The following is a 22401-nucleotide window of genomic DNA, read 5'->3' on the forward strand; positions in this document are numbered from 1 at the left end:
GGAGCCAGTGTATTACGGATGCGGTCATATGTACCGCTAATTATTTTTAAACTTTAGTCCAGCCCTCCAGCGGTCTGAGAGGGACAGTGAATGGCCCCCTATATGTAAAAAGTTTGGGGACCCCTGGCCCTATAGCCAAAAAATGGGTGTTCACCAAGCATGAAAATAGCTCCATTGAGGAGCTGAAACATCGCACCTGTACCTTGGGTGAATAAACACCTTTATTCTCACGGATGTGCTGCCTTAAACGCCTTTAGTTCGTATATGGAGTAGTAGTTGTAGATGTAACAGGACCTTAGATAACATCGCCCTGTTCACATGACATGAGGTGCTGAATACTTAGAAGACATGGGACATGGGGATGAGTAGATGGGAGGGGACAGCCAAGCAGAACATGCCCCCTGTAACAAAGTTTATTTATGGGCATGTAAGGGAAACAATTTCTAGGTAAAGTGTGTCTTTTAGTTAGGGCTCTATGGGAACCAGTCACTTGCTGTATATGTGAAAAATGTGGTGACGGGTTTCCTTTACAATGACCGATATTCAGCACCTTCCGATGTGCATAAAAAAATTTCCATTTTTTTTCTACATCTTCATAAATACAGACATTCAAAAATCCATAGGCACAAGAAAATAGATTGAGGTGTTTCAGCCAACTAAGACTTAAGTCATGACACTAAGTACCAGAACCAGTACAATTTCTCCAGTAGATATAAAATTAAAGAGGCTTTGGAATGCAGTGGGTAAAATATACAAAAAGCAGAGGGTTGTGATATTAAGGGAATAGCTTGTGAAGAACGTGAACAATGACATCAGTAAAGCCAAAAGGAGATTATCCAGTGTGAATCTTCTTCCCAATGACTCCTTAGAGCTAAGTTGAAAGTTCAAAGTTCTTTTCTTGTATTATGCTTAATGCACCTAGAATGTAGGATGTTCTTGTTCAAAAATGTGGTATCTATCAATGAGTAATTGAGGTTGATATTTATAATTAGTAAATAGTATGACTACATAAGGGACACTTTTCCTCTGTGATTCACACTCTAGAGTCATAAAATAGTTCCTTGATGTGTGGTTAATCTGGTGAATACCTTGCTGCATATTTGTTTTCTTAAACATTCAGTTGAGAAATACTCTGTCCTTAAGATTCCAAGCCCTTACATCATCTCAGTGTGGAATGTGATGTACAGTATTTATGTAAGGGACATTCAGAACTGGTGAACCACAGGACATGGGTGTGTTAGCAGTTTCATAACATTCATGAAAATTACTAAAAATTAAACACTTTTACCATGTCATGTACAAACTCCTGATGTACAACTATAGTGACATTCCTAAAAACCATTGGTTTGGCCAAAGCTGGCCTATAAATGATGAATGAATTGTTTAGATGCCTGACTTTTTTATAGTCATTAAAAAGTTAAATGGAAGTTAGAGAACGAAAGCAATAACAAGAGTCACTAGACATGGGTAAATGCAAGCAAAGGGATCTAATTTAACAGAGGGACGTAAGTTGTTGGTAGTTTATACTGAAGAAAGGAGGCATGGTGTAGGATCTCAACACAGAGGAATCTTTTTCCACAATCATGATCTACCACAAGCATCTTCATTCACTCTTTCCAGCTGATGCCCTATTATTTTTATTAAGGGAAAAAAAATATCACTGTAGCAACCACTAGCTTGAACATGTAACCTGAAATGACTCGCCATAGCGGGATTTTTCAGCATGTTGCCTGGTTCTTTTTGAGCCTTTTTTTTGTCGCAGTTCAGACAAAAAAAAAGTCTAAAAATAAATACCTCATGTCTTCTGCCCATGTTTGCCCTAGTAAGAGCATAAAATGGCAGCATTGTTAATATGTTATCATATACATCAGTCCCTTTCCCCAAAGAGGTCATGTGCATCTTATGTCACATCATGAGAATAGTAGCAAAATACTGACTTGAAAACATCTAAAAATAAATTAATAAATATGAATAAACTAAATAAGAAAAAAGTGATATGTGGCACTATCTGGTTTCAACAATTAAAAGTGGTCAGTTAGACTGTGTTTGCTTTCCTAGGACTCCATGAAAAAGTTTTAATGAGATTGGACAAAATTATACTCACACACTTTAAAGGAAATTAAAGGAAAGGAAATTATGAACCAAACATACCTTGAGAATGCTGTAGCTACACTAATGCAGAAACATATCTTGTTTAATCCCTGAACCGAGTGGATTTGCTGAAAAAACAATTATATAATTATGTTAATGAGGTTCTGGCGCTCCTGTGGCAGCTTCAGTGCTTCTCCTCGCCCTAATTAGGTACTGCTTCAGCCTTGTCCTGCCCAGCATAAGCTTAGAATACGTAATCACTGTGTTGTCCCACAGGCAGAAGTAATCAATGGCTGCTCCATCCCCCAGCTGCTGTATATGAGTCATCCTGCTCAGGTTGATTAGATCTGTCTGGAGAGTTCAGGAAGCTCAGTGTGTAATGTGTTTATGTACTAACCCTGCTCTCCCAAGGTCCTGAATTTAATAATTGTTTTTTCAGCAGAACCACTCGGCTCATGGATTAAACAATATATGTTTCTGTATCATTGTAGTTACAGCATTCTCAAGGTATGTTTACTTCATAATGCATAAAAACAACTGGTAGATTTCTTTTAACACAATGATGACCTTTGGACACCAAGTCCAACCCACTTTTATTTACTCACCAAATAGTAATGCTTGAAAAAATATATATTTTACACCTAGTAAAGGTCTATGAATACCATACTGTGTATGAAAACTCAAAACACATTAGATATGCACCATAGTACTGACTGCGATTACTGATAAAGCACCACCCCTTATTTGTCACTCTGAGGTGTGTGAGCACTTGTAAAATACTGCATACACCAAATGTCAACAAACACAATGACAGAATATCAATACATGCTTAGTAACCTAACAGAGAATGGATGGACACAGTCATATTTAGACATACAATATTTATTCGCAGATACTAACAATGCCATTGTAACAGCATTTACCACAGAACCCTATTATACATGCAGAGATCATCAGATTATATTGGAAACCAATATTTATTGTAACCCAATTTAATAAAAAGTTAGAAACATAATATAGTATATTTTATTTTAAGGTAAAAAATAGGTTGAGAGTTTATACATAAAGCTCATTTTATGTTAATATTAAAACAGGTTGTCTAGGATATAAATTCTGTTCTTGACTGGGCAATATAACCTGAAAAGTGAATACTTACTCTTTGGTGCTTTACCTGAGAGGAGGAAGAGGTATGTATCAGATCCACTAATATAATATAATGTTGATAGGGTATCAAATTATTCTTGTGATACTAGGTGGCCCAGAATGAATACTGTGCAAGCTAAAATAGCAGACATATGTGCTGCTTGTGAAGCCAGACACTAATTATAGTGATTTTTCACAGCAAATCTGTAAGGACAAGTCCATTGTTTATTTCAAAAGAGGGAATTTTAGTTCAAACAGACGTCTTCTAAAGTTATTTACCTTGTACTTGTAAGTATTGTGTTCAAAGAGTATATGATATTTAAAATGGATTAACTTTCCCCAGGCATGTAACTGCCTGAAGACAATTTTTTGAGATTACTTATAATCCAGCAGTCAGTTTTATATACTGGAACAGAAAATATGGAATGATTTATTTAAGAATATGTTCAAGGCACCTTTTTCAAAAAGAACTAGTTGCATGGAAATGAGGTTAAGTTTATTTCTGGAGATCATTAACATATGCATAGGATGTGTAGATGTATCGTGCTCCTGATACATTGAATCATGAAGGCTCTACGTGGTATTTGGGAACGTATAGCTGCTTACACGCTCCAGTGGAATTATTCCAATCTGTTGATCTGTGTTTCCACTGAACACAAGGTTGCTACAGGCATCTAGTGAATAATTAATTCATCTGAATACCAACATTCTTCAGATTCAGGTTTTCTTGTTGAGGGTTATATGAAACATCTGTGAACACAAACATTCATTTTGGAATGTCTGGAAAATGTTATAAAATCAGTAAATCAAATGTATAACTGAAACCTCTTACAAAGATAACATAAGACGATCCAGAGCCATACTGTAAATGCTGTATTCTGCTTTCTATGTTAATGTTAAACTATAATCGCAATGGTTTTGTACTATAAATATAATAATAATTAGCATTAAATGTGTTAATTACATAAAGATTATTGGACATCCTATTAAGTTAAGATTTAAAATGTGAATAAATATGAAAAAACGTATTTACAAATCATAGTTATTTCTCTCAGGAAAAGAAATCTTGAATTCACAGCTAAAATCCTAACTTCCGTGTGCTTCCCCAATACTTACGTGAAGTACAAGGAGGAAGAATCCTTATACCTAAAGATGACCTGTCGCCAAGTAGCTAAAAATGAATGATATAACTCATTTGACTGCATTTTTTAAAATCTATACACCAAGTCAAAAATATGCCCCTGGAAAGTCTAGATGTTAATATGTTCATTCTAAGAAGGGGCAAGTACTGTATGAAAAGAAAAGAAAAGTAACACCCCTTGAAGCTTCATAACAAAAATCTACAACAAATTGATCAGGGATGGGCTTAATACTGCTCACCCTGCACTTCTGTTGGCTTTGAATAAGGGCAACTGTTAAAGTGTCAGCAGTTTCCTTTTATGTTGATCATGGATATGCTTTAATGGATACAAATAAAGATATAAACCTTCAACTACATTGCTGGGATGACTTATTCGGTTAGGTGATCACTGGCACTGGGGCAATGATGTATGTCATTTGGCATTTCAGACTAGGTGACAGGTCCTCTTTAAATACATATGTCACTTGTGGTCATTTTAGCATTTGAACTATTATATGTAACAATGTGATTACATGAAACAAATCAAAAAATGCGCAACTATAATATATACATTAAACCTACTTTACAGTAAATATATCATAAAATCAATGATCTGTATTTATGAAACACTGTCCTTGTATATAACAGAAAAAAATGTCATCTGAATCTTGTAAATGTGAAATGATTTCAATGTCCAGACAGTAGGCCAAGTCTTCTCAGAGCATCTTTTCTAGATTCCTCTGAAGAATCACGTCCGGAGAACTGTACTGTAATCCCATGATATGGTAAACCGGTAGGTCTTGGCATGGAATAAGTTCTTTTGATGTCCTGATGAGCATTTGTCTGTTTTTTCTCCTGAGGAATTGGTACACTACTGTGTCGTTTATTCCTTTCTAAAGAAGACGTTACCTCATCTTTTATAAGAGCAGTTTTCCCCAATTGAACAAAGGAGCTTGGTTCATTCACCTCGCCTTTTATAATAACAGTTTTACCCACGGGTACAAAGGCGCTTGGTTCACTCATCAAGATTTTGCTTATACTCTCATGCTCATTTGAACTCCTTCTGTTTGTTTCGAGGGGCATTATTTTAGGATAATGCTCTCCATTTGAGAGAGAAGATTTGCATACAGTAACAGAAGGGACTTCAGCTTGAACAGGGATTTCTTTAAGTAAGCCGAGTTTGGTCAGGGCTTCATATCTTGTCTGCTCGGATGGCACATCTCGAAATGAAGTCCTCCGTCCTAACGGATTTTTAGCATCAGTTTCATCTGCAAATAATCCTGGACCATGTAAATTAGCCAGTACTTGAGCTTTCCGCTCTTGTACGTTGACAGCTGCCTTGGCAATAGTTTTGTTATATTGTTTCCCAACTGGTTTAATAATAATATTGTTTGGAAAACGATTCAGTTTTGTATTTGGTGATCCAGGAAATATAAAATGACTTTCATTAAAAGGTGAGGTACCCACACTTTTTTTCGGTTCTGGTGACTTCTCATCTTTAGGTGACATGGGTGACATAGGTGACATATTTTCATTATCGCTTTTCTTCTCTGATATTTTCTGTGCTATAACTACAGGTGTTGGGATAGCACCATGTAGTTTCTTATGTTCTGCTGGGAGTTCAGGAGAGAGGTTCTCAGTGTTCATTTTTGGAACACCCAGCGGTGAACTTACTCTCATAGTTGACTGTGAGGTCCACAAATCAGGTTGATTCCAGCTAGAACTGCTTAGTCCAATTCCAGAGTCTATGGAAAATACATAAATAAATATATTTTAAAAGTCTTAGCACTATATAAAGATCAGCGGTTTTCATTTTCTTTGAGCACTTAAAGTAAATTTAAATGTGTACTGTTTCTCTAATACTTATAGTTTTAAAGAATATAAAAGAAATGTATTCAAATGTTTACCTTCTGGGGAAATCTCGACTTGCTCAGTCTGCACTAGGTCAATGATGTCTTCAGTATCTGAATGACTATATTCCAGTGACCTTGGAGAGTAGCAGCTAAAACTTGAATTTGCAGAAAGTGGTGGTTCTTCAATCTCATCTTCAAAAGCAAATAATGTTTTTTCAAAAAACATGAGGGCATTCTTCTCTTCATTTGTTAAGTATTTCAGATTTTCATCTTCCTAATGAAAAAAAACAAGAAACTCAGCAATGGTCATGGCAACGCATCATGTGGTCTTTTTCATAGCTTTACCAAGGATGGTCACTGTTCAAAATTGCAATGTCAAGTTTTTAATGTTCCTTATAAAGTAACATAATCAAAGTCAATCAGTGATTTCTACAGAGAATGATATAGGATTCTATGCCATAATTGAACATGCTTCAATAAACACCATTGTAAAGGCATAAAGGTTAAGTGAAAATATCATACGTATTGCAAACAAACACAATTCTCAAAACATGCAGGATGTTCTAAAACATTTTTTTGTGCATGCTCTTTCTGAAACTTTTTTTTTCTCGAAAATATACAGACGTGAAACAAAGACTCCCACTCGCTGCCCTTAATCCTTATGAAACATATTTCAAAGCGCAAAAGATTACATATGATCTTATATATGATCATAAAAAGTTCAGAAGTCACATGCAGGGACACAACTTTACCAAGAAATATATACTAAACTTAGAAAACATCTTAACAGAATTCATCAAACATCAAGGACAAAACAGCAAAGTAATCTGCACTTTTTCACCCTGCAAAAAGGCAACAGGTTTTGTTTTTGAGGTCTATCATTATGTTTTTCTGTTCCTATATAGGAGCAGGGAAAAAGAAAAACCATTGTATATGTGAACTTAGTGTTATGTTTACAAAAAACATAGCACAAAAAGATAATAAATACAAGTGATCAGGTTTTTTTTTATCATTTATTTCATGAAATTTATGCAGTTTTTCAATGCCAAAAACATCTAAAAGCCTCATCAATGTCAATAAACATGATTTGCATCAAGGGATGTGAATCTGTACAGCTAAAGAAACAAGTGGTAAAACAGAATGTTTTCCTTTCTTTTAGAAAATCATTTACATGGTCAATTCATGATATTTATTACAGGTTGATTATCACTTAGTAGTAGCTAATACACCATCAGTGATAAAATAGCCTGCAGTTAACAGATGTGTGAATGCTGAAAGGAGAATAGTCACATGAACTTCAACTTAGATGTTTCTGTCATGATGTTTAAGAGGTCCGTAAGCCTGTTCCACCCCACTTGTAAGTTCATGATTTCTAAAAACTCTTATTCCAAAAGCAGTGCGGCAATCGGTCAGTCTGGATTGTCCGCCGGTGTCAAGTGGAAGAGAAGAGTGTTTTACAACACCATACAAGTCAGGTAGCGCATTTTGTTAATTAGTGGCTAGGTTTACACATTCCTTTTAAGGCTTTGTTGTTACTCCACAGACAGCGCATTTATCACGTACACACAATCTGGCTACAACTGAATTCCATGCACAGGGTAATGGCAATAACATAACTAACTAATTAATCTCATTCTTCTTATTATGAGTAAGTCAGCGATTACCAATGATTCACAAAAATCATTACGAGAAAGACACAAATGCTAATTAGTAATCTTGAAAGAATCATAAACTCCATAAAATGCAAATAAATATGGCTATTAGTAAGCCTGTTAATAAGCCTGTTTTAAATACTGAATTAACCTCTTAGTTCGACTGCACCGCCTATTCATGGTCTAATAATTTGCTCTAAACATATTAGGACATAGATAGGAATTATCTCCCACCAATCATCATCTGCCGCTATCCTCTGCTAGTACTATGCTAGCATTGTCCAGGGAGCTAGGTAGGAGAGACGAGCTAACGATTCTTATGCTGCTGCTGTCTTAATGATACAGTGCCCACCCTTTTTCTTCTATTTTTCTTGGATATATATTTCACAAGTTCTGTGTATTTTTTTTTTACATTGAAATCAACAAACTTGTGAAAATCTGAATTAAATCCACAAACATACTTGTTTTTTTATTATCGTGGTCAATTTATGTATGCATAGTGGTTTCTTTGTGGGGGGCTGTGGGCAAAAATCTAAATTGGTGTATGTTCTTAACATGGAAGAACTTTCCCGGCTGTTATTTTGCTATAGCCAGAGTCCTGGCTCTGAATGGACAAATAACTCTCTTGTGATGCACAGAAGTTAAGAGTGGTGTAAGAAAGCAAAAGAATCGTCAGTTCTCTACAACCAATTAAATGTTTTGTAACTCTTTTTTGCATAATAATTTGTAACAGGGCGGAGTCTTCTCATTTTGAAAAAAAAATTGATTGGGAATTTTGTCCAATAAAACTAGATTTATCCTCTATTGGTAAACGTTTTCAAGTCTGAGATATGTATGAGATGAGATATGTTTGACAAACTCTTACAACAAAAACTAAATTTTCTGCCATGAATAAGGATAGTTTATATCTGAAACATGTAGGTTTTTTCTCTGATTTACGTTACATGTACATCCTGGCACTCCATGTTTTAATCATGATCGAATAAAGGAATATCACATTTTTACTCTATTCAACTAGTGGTTCTTTTGAGCTGGATCATTTCCCTATTATGTATCGGATGTGTGCTCGCAAGCTGGACTTTGTGTGGCTCAGAATACACACGGGAAATATTACGAGCAGTTCTCAGGTGAGCTGACAATTCCACAATTTTTCAACAAAAACTAAATGGGGGTCATTTACTAAGGGCCCGAATCGCGTTTTTCCGACGGGTTATCCAAATATTTCCGATTTGCGACATTTTTCCCTGAATTGCCCTGGGATTTTGGCGCACACGATCGGATTGTGGCGCATCGGCGTCGGCATGCACGCGACAGAAATCGGGGGGGGGGGCGCGGCCGTAAAAAAACCCGATGGATTCGGAAAAACTGGCGCTTTTTAGAAAAGTGTCGCTTGACACGCGCTTACCTGCACCCAGCGGAGGACGGTGAACTTTAGTGCACTTCGACGGACTTCAGCGCAGCAGCGACACCTAGTGGACATTGGGGAAACTACCTTAGTGAATCCCGGACGGACCCGAATCCTCCGCAGAGAACGCGCCGCTGGATCGCGAATGGACCAGGTAAGTAAATCTGCCCCAATGTCTCAAATGGAAATACCATATATATCCATATATAAGCCGAGTTTTTCAACATAAAAAGCGTGCTGATAAACCCCAACTTGGCTTATACACAAGTCACTCATGATACAGGCAGCAGGGAAGTGTTTTGAGGATGACATAGTGCTTCCGGTACACATTAAACACAGTTAGTATTTGTGTTCGGCTGCACTGTACTGGCTCTCACGCTGAAGACAGGAGGGATGAATAAGTGCGGTGCACAGGCGGACGTGTCAGGGTCTCTGGTATAGTGGAGGTGCTGAGTGCCACTGTGTCAACGCTAAATGAGAACAAGGGACGGCACACAGAAGCAGGTGCCCAGCAGTAAGACAGATGCTGAGGTTGTGACATGTGTAAGGGGAAGAGTTACCAAACTACCCCTTTGTTTGTTACTGAAACACGTGTCAGCGTGGACGCTGGACAGCTCGGAGCATCATTGGCGGACAAAAATGGAGGCAAAATGGAGACAACATACAACACACATGCAACCAACAAGCAACACACACCCTTAGACCCAAAAAGATGTTCATTTCAAAAACATGTTTATCTTACACCAGTCTATCAAGTAGTGTCTCGCCTCATTGATATCTGTCTTATTAAGAACACAACGTAATGTGATCTCATCTTAATGTGATCCACAATGAAAATATAAGCAGCTCAGTCTTCAAATGGGCGGATAACAGTATTTTATTCAAAGAAAAAGTCTGTAGGAATTTACTTTCAGAATTTTTATAAGCAGAATACTCTATACAATCTTACTTTACATTACTGTATTCAACCAAATGTATTTTTTTTCATAGTAATAGTATTTAGTTTTTCAGTATAGTATTTCATAGTTTCCATTTTTTCAATTCTTATGTAGGCATAGAAGGTAAATAGATAGGTAGATAGATGATGGATAATAGATGAAACTACAGAGCAGTCTGGTCACATCAAAGCTTGTTAAGGTATTAAGCAGCATTCAGCTCACCAACAGGTTTACAGTGCTTTATAAAGAATCCCATTTACAACAATGTACTTATGACTATCATTCATAACCTTTACTGTTTTGCTGTGTGTTCGACAGATTGCACTTCCTACATGTCACAAAAACTTGTATGGGGAAATCATGACAACAGTGACACTACGCACATGTCACCTAGCCAGCATGTAGGATGCACAGACTGATTGACACTTAGGTGATAATTACTAATTTGTCTCTATGTAACATTCTGATCTCCTTGTATCCTCGGAAACAGCTGACATTATACCTGCTATGTAACCCATGTGATTCAGCATGTGGTTCATGGGCTATGCATTTGGATGTAAGATTATTATTTACTCTAAATCAATACAAATCTCAGCACATTGTAAAGTAAATGTAATTATGAATGAAACATAATATACAATTTGAAATGAAAAAAAGTACAAAAATACTGATTGGCCGAATGGGCATCTCCACTGTCTGTGGGGCAGTGTCTGAACCAAAGTGGCAGAGGACTAGGAGTAGATAAGTTACTGTGTTATGTTAATGTGTAAGCCTTACATTTTTTTTTATTGCATTGGTAAAAATGAAACACCTTAAATCTGGCTACAATCCTTCAACAGCTGTTACCCACTAACTATTCCTTCTTATACATATTCTAAAAGGCTTGGCTATTGTTCAATTAAATATTCAAAGTATATCCGGAAAGGGTTTTCTGCCACTGACTGTAAACAAAAATTCATTGACAGTACAGGTCAATTTCCAGGAAGAAAACTGGAAATGATAATGTACACTGGAAAGTTTCACAACTTGAACAATAATTAAAATCTATTTATAAAAAAAAAGTCAGGCAAGTAGATATAATCAGTAACAGAAAACAGTAACATGACTCATATGCAGATGAGTAGTGTATTATTAAAAGGTAAAACTATGTACATTTATACAATTAGTAAACTAAGTACATTTACTCTGGACCATGCTATAATTATGCATTTATTCAATTAACTTACAAAGCTGGAGCTTTTAGTCCGTGAATTTTGGCTGCTTTGACTATCAAAACTTTCACTTCTTACAAAGTCACCGCGGTTATGGAACTCCGATTCCATGCTTGAAGAGCTCAGTTTCAACAGGTTACTCGGCATTTTATCAACAGGATACTTTTGAGCTTAGAGGATATGCGTTTCTTCACAAAAAACCATGCCGTACTATAAAATTGGAGAAAATAAAAACAGGTAAGAATGGACAATGATCTTGTAGTCTTTTTATTTTTAACTATGCAGGTTTAATATATATATATTAACACAATGTAATCTGTTAGCAGCATATTGTAGAGAACTTCATTATGATTTCAGAAATACCTTTTTATTTTCATTTTAATTTATATTTTACTGAGGTACCTGGTTGTGTCCTCAGCACCTGGAGTACTGCTATTCCTGCCTGGACCACTACTCTTTCCTTTAGATAAGCAGGAGATTTGTCTTGATAGAAGCATTGGGCAGCATTAGAAGAAGAGCAAAGTGATTTGGGTGGGAATAGGAGTGCCTCAGGTACATGACCTTGATGCACCAACTGCCTCATTAGCATACCGATTAAACAGTAATTTACCAAAATCCAGAGGTCAGTTTGTAACTAGGGGTCATATGTAAGTCAGGTGTTATTAAGTAGGGGACCGCTAGTGCTTGCTCAATGTAGCCATGGATAGTGGAATGAGCTGCAGCACTCCACTGGCGACAGCTTATTTCCTCCAGTGGATCAAATGTTTCAGATGTTAAAAATGAATGACAGCCCCAAACAATAGTTGTAGGTACCTTTAGCTTATCTTAATGTAATTATCCAGTTCAGTTGACTTACATGTCATGTTTATGAGGGAACCTTTATGGTATGACCTTCAGAGACTTAATTTGCTGGAAAACCAACCCTCTTTAATGGTATTTTGCTGGAATAATAATAATAATAATAATAATAATAAAAAATAATAAATAGAACAAAGCAAAATCTGCATAGAGTTTCCTGTAGTGACATTTTCTCATGATATAAGCTCATTGAACAAATGCTTACCATTGCAAAAAGAATTCTATGCTATCCATCATCTAACACAGTAAAGCATGGAATTGCTCATAAAAAGATGTAATTGTTTACACAGAATGTCAATAAATAATTCAGGCTTTAATGGTATAGACATAATAGATTAATAGGCAGGTGTGTTTATTGATACAACAGAATGTATTCAATATGAACCATGAATAGGAAGTGCATTGCCCTGTCAGTGACACATATAAGCCCAAAAGTTAGATGCTTCAAATACACAAAGGTTTACATGTTCCTCTTGTTGCCTGGAAAGCTTTTGACTAGTACAAACAGCAACGTCATCCCTCTTTTAACAGAAACTGGAAGTGCTCAATTGCTTGACTATTCAAAAGCATCTATAGAGAATGCTTTATATTGTGGTGCTCGGCTCTGAGTAGCTGGCACACATGGGTTGTGTATTGATCTTGGCAGTATAGCACCCAGTGTGTAGAAGGAATGTCTGATATCACAATGAATAAGCTGACAGGAGCAAGAGTGACTTTATCTTTTGCCTCTTAAAACTGCATACCATAAGTAGTGATCTATTCTGGTCTTTGTGGCTGCCAATGTTTTGGGCAAAATTATTTCACATAAAAAAATCCAGATTTCTTGGTTATTCCCACTAAGACAAAATTCTTAAATATACTCAGGGTAACTAAATAACACATTCTATAATTCATTGTTATTAACAATAATTTAATTAAATCATTTCACAAATATAATTCCAACCTGTCTTTATCAGTCCTGATGTTTACATTTTGGTTGTCCCTGGATACGACCATGACTATGGTCCCCAGGTTCTTCTGGCATGGATAGCTTCTCTTGTACTGCAGGGGGAGGGGAATGAGACAGAGAGCACTACAAATAGAGGCACTTCCTGTCCAGCAGCTGCGGCAGAGGAGGAAGAAGCAGCAGATCTACAGACGAGATAAGCTCTTGATTTGAGGGGGGAAGCATAGCAGTGCTGTACCATGACAATCAAGCACTTTGTCAGCACACAACATCTCATAGCACAGACCACGACTGTGTGATAGGACCAAAAACAGCAATAAAACTGAGTAAAATTGCAAATTAAGAAGTTAAAAATGACCTTTATTGTGTAAACTTCACAAAGGGAACAAAATTTGAAAAAAGTTTCTCATGTACAAACCCCTTTAAGCCTTTTCAATTTGGATGTCAGCGGGGGACTATGATCACTAAATTTAGTCTCTACATCTACCATGCCGTTTCTTTAGAGTTGAATAGAGGCAATAACCTACTGTTGACAGTATTTAATGTCTAATACACATTACAGAAAAAATTACCAAACACAGATTCTGACGGACTGGTCATATATCTAATGTAAAAGAAATCGGATATCCAGCCGGTTCCAGGACACTGAAAAATTCTTAAATGAGGCATGTGTTTAAAATCCACAGCAGGGAATAAACGCCGACGCGTTTCGGACGGGCTAGCCGTCCTTAGTCATGGCTCATGACTAAGGACGGCTAGCCCGTCCGAAACGCGTCAGCGTTTATTCCCTGCTGTGGATTTTAAACACATGCCTCAATAAAGAATTTTTCAGTGTCCCGGAACCGGCTGGATATCCGATTTCTTTTCCATGATACTTCGCCCGTACAGAGGGGCAATCCGTGCCGTACAAGGACACTCACGCTGGAAGGTGAGCTGATTCCCAAATCATATCCCTCATATATCTAATGTGTATGGAAGGGACCTCGTGACTTTTACTACACAGATGATCCTGGCAGTCATATTTAAAGTGTAACTAAACCATAAAATAGTAATCTTATAAAAGCTTCCAGTCCATTTTTTACTTCTTTCTTCTGTAATGAGCAAGGTGTTATCAAGCTTCCTCAAGTCAATACACAGTCAATAGATAAAGACAGGAGGCTAAGATTAAAGTGTAACTCTGAAGTTACCTGGCCAAAGATAGTTTTAGAACTACTAGAGAGAGCTTTTGACACTACCTGTAATTCCTATGATACCTATATCATGCTGCTGGCTTTTTCCTGCTGAGATCCAGCATGGTATATCTATCAGCCCTACTTGTAAAATCCTCTCCATCTTCTTCTGAAGTGGGTGAGCACTTCCTGGCTGTGACAATAGCCAATGGAACTGACACCAGGACAGCAACCCACTGTACTGCCTCTTCCGCCTTTTCCCCACTGACCCAACTGTAGCTTTGCCAAAGCCAAGAGAGACTGGGTGGTGTGAAGACTAGGCTTATGGATAATACGCTGTGTATACTGGATCCCTTATTAAATTGAGCAGCTGCAGGGGAGCTGGGTAGGCCAAAGAAGGAGACAGCAGACATGCTCCTGGTTTCCTGGTATTACTGAGCAGAGGCACAGGAGCGAGCACACTGCATAGAGGTATTGGTTATCAATTTGTAATTTATATAGGGTACAAGTGGTAGTGGCAATGGACATGTAGAAGATATACCGCTTCCCTTTTGTGGTTATACAGCACTATTTTGTGGTGTAGCATTGTGAAGATATTGCCGAGAACTTGAAAATATATTAAAGGGGTTTCCCCTAGTGATGTTTACACAATAAAGATCATTTTAAACCCCTTACTTACCAATTTTAGTTAGTTTTATTGCTGTTTAGCTCTTACAACTCAGTGATGGTCAGTGTAAGAATCCAGAGTGTGGACGTGGACTTTCGAAGCAGACACTTCACAATTCCTCTGTGCTATGAGATGCTGTGTTCTGACAATGTGCTTAGATTGTCATAGTAGAAGGTTTATCTAAACTTTTATTTAGCTTCTAAACTTTCTATTAGCATCTGGCACATAGAAAAAGAGAGATGAGGCAGATAAGAGATAATGAGATCCATGCGATGGGTATAAAACACAATTTTAAGCTCTGCTCTGCTAACTCACTTATAACACACAAAGAGCCAACTCTGCTATAAAGAACTCTTATCCATCTGTAGCTTGTAAAGTAAGTCTCTACACGCTGCTTGCTGGCAGGAAGTGTCTGCATCTGAGCTGGTCTTTTAATGCAGGGGGGAGGGGCAGAAGGCAGAGAGCAATGCAGTGTGCAGACAGCAGAAGCTATTCATGAGAAGAATCCGAAGATGGTCAGAAGATTTACAGTTGTATCCAGGGACAAACAAAATTTTAAACACCAGGACTGATAGAGACAGTTTGGAATTATATGAGTAAAATGTTGTAATTTTATATTTGTTAATAACAGTGAATTAGAGAATGTGTTATTTTGTTATACTGAGTATATTTAAGAATCTTGTCATTTTGGGAATACCCCTTTAATGATTATTATTGTCATATTTCATATAATGATATAAAGTAACAATCCTTAATAAAATCCTGTCGTCTATAAACCCCTATAAGGGTAAAAGTAGTGAAGATTATTACACACTGTACAAGGTATTACATAATTATCTCACCCTGATCCACACTATCAATGATAATATGTTATCAACAAGTTTTCCAAGTTTTGACCCTACTTGAGCTGAGTCCAGTAGACGCTTCCACACAGAGCAGCTGATCAGTAGAATTCCTGGTGAGCAGCTGTCTGCTCTTGGTAACATTTTTAGATGTCATATTGTAGTGTCAATATATTGTGGCCTGTCAAGTAAAGTAGCGATTAGCTGACAACTAGTTGAGTCATTCATGAATAAACTCTAGTATACTGCCGATCTGATCTCTTCACTAACTGGTCATACTGGATTCAGATACCTACAGAATGAATGTGTTAAACAAACACACTTGTCATTACTGGGTTAAAGTCCTGGGGACTAGTTGTTGGGGACTGTAGAGGTATATGACTTAAGTCCTTTCTTAGAAAAAGTTAGAGAATGGCCGTTCATGAACTCTGTCTACACACGTACACAATGACTTGTCAACAGGTGTTTCTATGCAATCGAAGATATGTCACATCAGTCTCCCTAGGACCACACCTACAATAGCTCAAAATTACAGTCATAAATCAAGCATCATACATGGAGAGGAATACATATGATTAAAAAAAAAAAAAAAAAACATAGGACTTCAGACTTAAAGGGATTGTCGACATTCAGCAAATAATATTGTTGCTGTGATGAAAATTTTCTAATATACTTTCTGTATCAATACCTCACGGTTTTGTAGATCTCTGCTTGCTGTCCTGCTATGGAAAGCTTCCATTGTTACTTCCAGTGGAAAGAATCTGTCCATGGTCTTGTGATGGACACATAGGTGCACGATCAATTATTATCACAGAGAGTAATCAGAGCCGTGTGATAATAATGGTTTGTACACCTACGTGACCATCACATCTCCATTGACAGAATTCTATCCACTGGAAGTAAACATGGAAGTTTTCTATGGCAGGACAGAAAATAGAGATCTAAAAACTGGTAGAAATTGATATAGAAAGAATATTGGAAATTGTATAACTTTTCTTTATACAAGCCATATCAATTATTTTCTGAAAGGGGACAACCCTTTTAATGTAGATAGATCAAGGACAGTCCAGGAAGGGACTTCTTGTCACCATCCATATTACGTACATAGTACTCAACATTATGAACTCATATTCCCTTCCTTCCAGATGGATATACAAGCTGCTTAAAGAGCATCTGTCACCTGACATGGCTTATAGCTTATGGCATCAAAGTAAATGCACACAGTCACTGACCATTACTTTCAACTACACTTTAAAATACAGTAGGAACAGTTGAATTTCACATAGATGCCAAAAGAACATTTAGGCAAATGTTTAACCATCATAATCTTTCAGAAATCCAGGGCACATACTAACTGTGCACTATAGACTTGGTGCATGATTATGGTGCTGCTCACTAAGCTCTGAGTTAAAAAAAAAAAAAAAGAAGACATAACCTTTTAATACTTAAGCTCAAACAATCATGCTTTCTCTCAGGGATTCGCTTAGTTTAAGGATATTACCAACTGGATATTCACAGTTTAGTTAATTTGCTATTTATAAATATTTCATCAATAGGGTGTTATAAAATGTACCTGTTTGAAGATAATTTCTCATAAATGTAGCAAAATTGTCTCTTATACATAAAGCACAGCTGTCCTTGGATACGACCAGCGCTGCTGGAGTGATTTTACAAAGAAACAAATAGTTTTTACAAAAAACATTAGTTACTACATGTCCCATAGCCGTCTTGCTTTAATGAAAGCCGTATCCAGGTGCTCGGGTGCATCAGTAGAGTCAAGTCTGCCCACAACTGCCAGAGTGAGGGTATCCAAGGACAAAATGGTTACATTTATCGGAAATTATCTACACATGAGAAAAATGTTGGAAAAACATGGAATTAAAGAACTGTAAGTGTTCACACTATTGTTTTTACAGAAAAGGCGGCACATAAAAGAGAATATTTTATGATTATTTCTACACACTACTCTAAGGAGAGAGAACAGTTCTGGGGTTTAGTTAAATTCCATCTCCTACTGTAGAATGTCACACTTCCTTATAACAAACCCACTGCACCTATATACATGGATTTAATGGTTTTAACCCTGAAACAGAATCTCTTCTTTAGTTAGCTGTTAATGGCTCATTTTTTTGTGAAAAATAACTTTTAAAAATATGGCAATGAGCCCCTGCCAGATAGTTGGTGACTGCGAGTGGAACCAGTGGGTGCTTTTGTAGTTATACAGGAGCTTAACATGAGACTCATTTTCATATTTCTAACAGTTCTTTTTCACAAAAATAAGTCATTAACAGATCCTGTTGCAGGAGACACGTGTCAGAGTACAAGTGTCCTTGGGTTAAAACCTCTAAATCAATGTGGTTGATTTCCTTTAAAGAAGACCTGTCTGGGCTCTTTGGGACACTAAATTTTCTAAGGACCTGAGAGTGGTTCCTCTTTAAAGGAAATCAACCACATTGCCACACAAATCGCCCTTTATCAAGGAAACGTGAACTGTGAAGATTTTATTGGGAAAAAAAGGCTATTTGAAGATGTAGTTGCCTGGCTTCTTGCCAAACAAACAGTGTGATATGTGTGAAAGGAGTGATGCTCCATCATCAAAATAAACACCTTCTAGGGGTACACTTGACACACTTTGTCTTGGGTGAATGGAAACTCATAGATAAAGTGAATGTAAGACTGACTCCAGAAACACCAGACACATCTGCTACAGGGATGGATCGTCATTTGCACCATAATTCTAATCTCTGGATTTTCCAGTTTTTCACTAAGGTCTCTTGTGGTATAATTTCTGGATTTTACACTAAAAGTGCTATTCAACATAGCGTAAAAGTGTGTTTTTACAATCTGGATTGTTGGTGTTGGCTGCAAGGAAAAAACTTTTTACTACCACCACTTGGTTTTGCGTTTCTGCTTTTTTACTCCCCTAATTCCAAAAGCGATAGTGTTTCATTTTTCCGTTCACAGAGCTGTATATGGGCCTGTTATTTACAGAGCAAATTGTACTTTTTAATGGCACCATTTAATATTCCATGCAAGGTACTGGAAATCTGGAAAAAAAATTACAAGTGTGGAGAAAATTACCCCTACATTTGCAGTCTTTTTTAAATGGCTATCATTCTGCGCTCCAAATGATTCCATTATTCATTGGGGTTATATGATCACAGGGATGCCAAATTTATATAGGTTTTATAGGTTTTAGTAAATTTAAATCTTTTGTACAAAAAATATGTTGCCAAATTTTTCACACTTTGGTGTATGGACCTATGCAAGGTGTCATTATTTGAGGTACGCGCTGACATTTTAGTTTATACCAGTTTGGGACCTATTAATGATTTTTTTATTCAAACAGTCTTGAATGGAAAAATGTGGGCGCTATTTTATGTTACGGTGTTCACTGCGGGAATAATCTTTTTTATATTTTGAACAGGCATTTTGGGATGTTGCGATACCTAACATGTTTATGATATTTACTGTTTATTTCTTTTTATATGTGTTCTAGGGAAGGGGGGCGATTTAAACATTTACTTTTTTTAAGTCTGGATGCTCTTACTATACTACTATTGTATTGCACTATAAAGTATACTTACTGCTGATCTCACTATCCATGGCAGGATTATGAGTCCCTTTGAGACACTAGGCTGCCATGGCAACCTATTGGCGTCAACCGATGCTGCTACAGGGGCGTCAATTGGCCATCCAGGATGGCGGTGCCAAACCGGTCACGTTCGATCGCGGCACTTAACAGGTTAACTGCCAGCACCGACCACGACAGTCACAGGCAGGTGTCAGTTGTGTTATACAGCCAGCACCCTCTGTGTATGGAGAGAGCTCAGTTTGTGAGTTCGCTCCATACAGCTGTGTTATACAGCCAGCACCCTCTGTGTATGGAGAGAGCTGAGTTTGTGAGCTCGGTCCATACACACCCCACCCCTCCCCCCGCAGCACCTGGACGTAATAGTATGTCCTGGTATATGAAAGAGTAAAAAACAGTGTTCCATTTACTCCTAAACTAGTCCTTTATGGTCTACATCCAGTTTTCCATTGCTTGCGGACTTGTTTCACCTGTATAACCTGCATGGCTACTGGACGCATTGCAAACCTCATGCTAGGTTCTCATGCATTTTAAGTCAAATATGACCTACTATGTGTTAATATATCTATCCGTCACAGCCAAAAAATGTAATCTGTGGTTTATCTTTCTAAGAGATCACCCCCTCATGTGATTGAAAGTTCTAACCAATGAGTTAAACTGGCTATGAAGTGATATGGTAGAAGTGAGGTTATATTGGACACATTGCGGGTGTATTACAAAGCGGGAAATCCACTGCTTAAAGGGCTATTCTCAACTGGGCATTCAAATTTAATTTAATTCATCTGCTCTTAATAAACATTTGTTTAATAACGAGTGTGCAGATAATTTCCTATAAATGTAGCCATGTTGTCCCTTAGAAATTAGATAACCGTCCTTGAACACAACCACCCCAGCTGTGGCCACCCAAGCGCTATTGGGCCCTGCTTGACCACCTGGATTCCATTACCAGAGGATGGCTGTGGGACATGCGGTAACTCCTGGACATTTCATATGCAAAAACTTTCTTTCTATGTTATGTGTAAAAACTATGTGTGCAATCCCTCCAGCAAAGGTGATTGTATCCAAGAACAATAATCTTGTTTCTAAGGGACCATATGACTACATGTATGAGAAATTATGTTCACACAGGTATATTTTTGGAGAACATCCATTTGAAGAATATAGATATGTATCTCAATCAGATTAATTCAATTAAATGTCAAATATTGTACATTGTAAATCACTTAGACTCTCTGACTCCTGTCCTCTGTGCAGTGTTCAGTCCCCAGAGCCCCAGAGTGTTGTAGTTTCAGCCTTTTTAAACTACAGCACGGAGGGGCTCTGGTAACACTTGTCAGAGCCCTTCTGGCTTACTAGAATAATTTTAAACGTTGATTTTAGGAGGAAGGAGGCCATGGATAACAACATTACCACAGTTCCGATGCTGGATCTATGAGTTAGTGCCCCTGGTTTACCATGCTTGATTTTGATGGTAGATTTCCTTTAATTACAATTATCTACATAACCTCTAATAAGATCTGCACAATCCCTACTCTACCCATAGCCATTTTATTACTATTGTTTGGTTTTCAGGGTCAGCTAACAATAGATCATTCACAGGATCAGAGAAGATTACAGCTCATCCAACTACACCCAAAATGTTGCGTTTGTTTGGCAATGCCCTTTAAACCTGCTGTGTATACTTGGTGACACCCCTTATGGTGGCTTATAACAATTGTTTATATTTTCAGGATCTGATCACACTAGGATCCCTCACATTAGAAGTGTATGACTGTGTCATTTGGGGTTGGTAAAATTACACAAAGACCTAGCAGGAGACAGCAAGAAGCAAATAAGGATAAACATTTGATACTGTCAAACAACTAGTGTAATAAGGTAATTTGGTAAAGGAATTATACTGAATTCTTTAGTGGTAAATATAAGGTATATGATATGATATATGTTCCATATACAAGAAAACATTATCATACAGTATATATCTATAGACATGCTTCTATCTGTTCTTGAATCCAAGGTGAGGGTGATGTGACAGTGATGTCCATCTAGTAATGTGCCCAGCCTGTGCCCATGAAGAGAGGTCAGTACTAGCTCCCACAGGGTGCAAGGGGCAGAGAGCTGCTAGAACTGTAGAGATGCCATATGAACTATGTACTACAAAGACCAGCATGCCCTGCCATGTAGACACGTGCCCTAATCTAGTCACACAAACAAGTGAGTTACCATGTCACTTACCTCCTAGAGCCCAGCAGGTAGATAGCCCCTACAGAGAAATCAGAGCGTGTGGCTGATGAGAAAGCCTCCAGGTGAATGGAGCAGGTGTAACCGGGTGAGGTGTATAGTGACAAGTAACAGGGCGGGGTCAGCGTGACACGGGAGTGGCTCCTGCAGCATTCCTACCACAACCTGACCGGGCAGGTGACACGGGGTCTGCGAGGCCGCCACTGCCATCTAGTGGTGCTGTATGTGTACTGCACAAGAGAGAGCTAAGAAACCGGAGGCCGCCCCTGTCATCTAGTGGTGCTGTATGTGTACTGCACAAGAGAGAGCTAAGAAACCGGAGGCCGCCCCTGTCATCTAGTGGTGCTGTATGTGTACTGCACAAGAGAGAGATAACTAGCTGGAGGCCGCCCATTCCATCTAGTGGTGCTGTATGTGTACTGCACAAGAGAGAGAGAGAACTAGCTGGAGGCTGCCCCTGCCATCTAGTAGTACTCTATGTGTACTGCACAAGAGACAGATAAAAAGCTTGAGGCCGCCCCTGCAATCTAGCGGTACTATATGTGTACTGCACAAGAGAGAGCTAAGAAACTGGAGGCCCCCCTGAATCTAGCAGAATTGTATGTGTACTCAGGGGTGCACCTAGCCTTTCTGCTGCCTGAGGCGAGCTATAAAAAGACGCCCCCCCCCCCCCCGA

The 22401-nt window shown here is 37.9% G+C and overlaps 1 protein-coding gene across 3 annotated transcripts; it reads right to left on the bottom strand.

Annotated features, from left to right (window-relative positions):
* Positions 1-2906: 2906 nt before the first annotated feature.
* On the bottom strand, positions 2907-21900 carry PROSER2 (proline and serine rich 2). 3 transcript variants are annotated; one of them, XM_072147362.1, is made up of 5 exons: positions 21720-21900; positions 12270-12354; positions 11429-11623; positions 6262-6481; positions 2907-6099 (listed from the first exon to the last, which is right to left on the bottom strand). In XM_072147362.1, exons 3-5 carry the CDS (start codon positions 11558-11560, stop codon positions 5042-5044), a joined length of 1410 nt encoding a protein of 469 aa, XP_072003463.1. In that variant the 5' UTR covers positions 11561-11623; positions 12270-12354; positions 21720-21900; the 3' UTR covers positions 2907-5041. The 3 variants fall into 3 exon arrangements, with proteins under 3 accessions (XP_072003463.1, XP_072003465.1, XP_072003462.1); XM_072147364.1 differs by lacking the exons at positions 12270-12354; positions 21720-21900 and adding an exon at positions 17469-17755; XM_072147361.1 differs by lacking the exon at positions 12270-12354 and having other exon boundaries at positions 2908-6099.
* Between the last annotated feature and the right edge of the window lie 501 nt (positions 21901-22401).

Source organism: Engystomops pustulosus, chromosome 4, assembly GCF_040894005.1.
Source record: "Engystomops pustulosus chromosome 4, aEngPut4.maternal, whole genome shotgun sequence".
Lineage (NCBI taxonomy): Eukaryota > Metazoa > Chordata > Amphibia > Anura > Leptodactylidae > Engystomops > Engystomops pustulosus.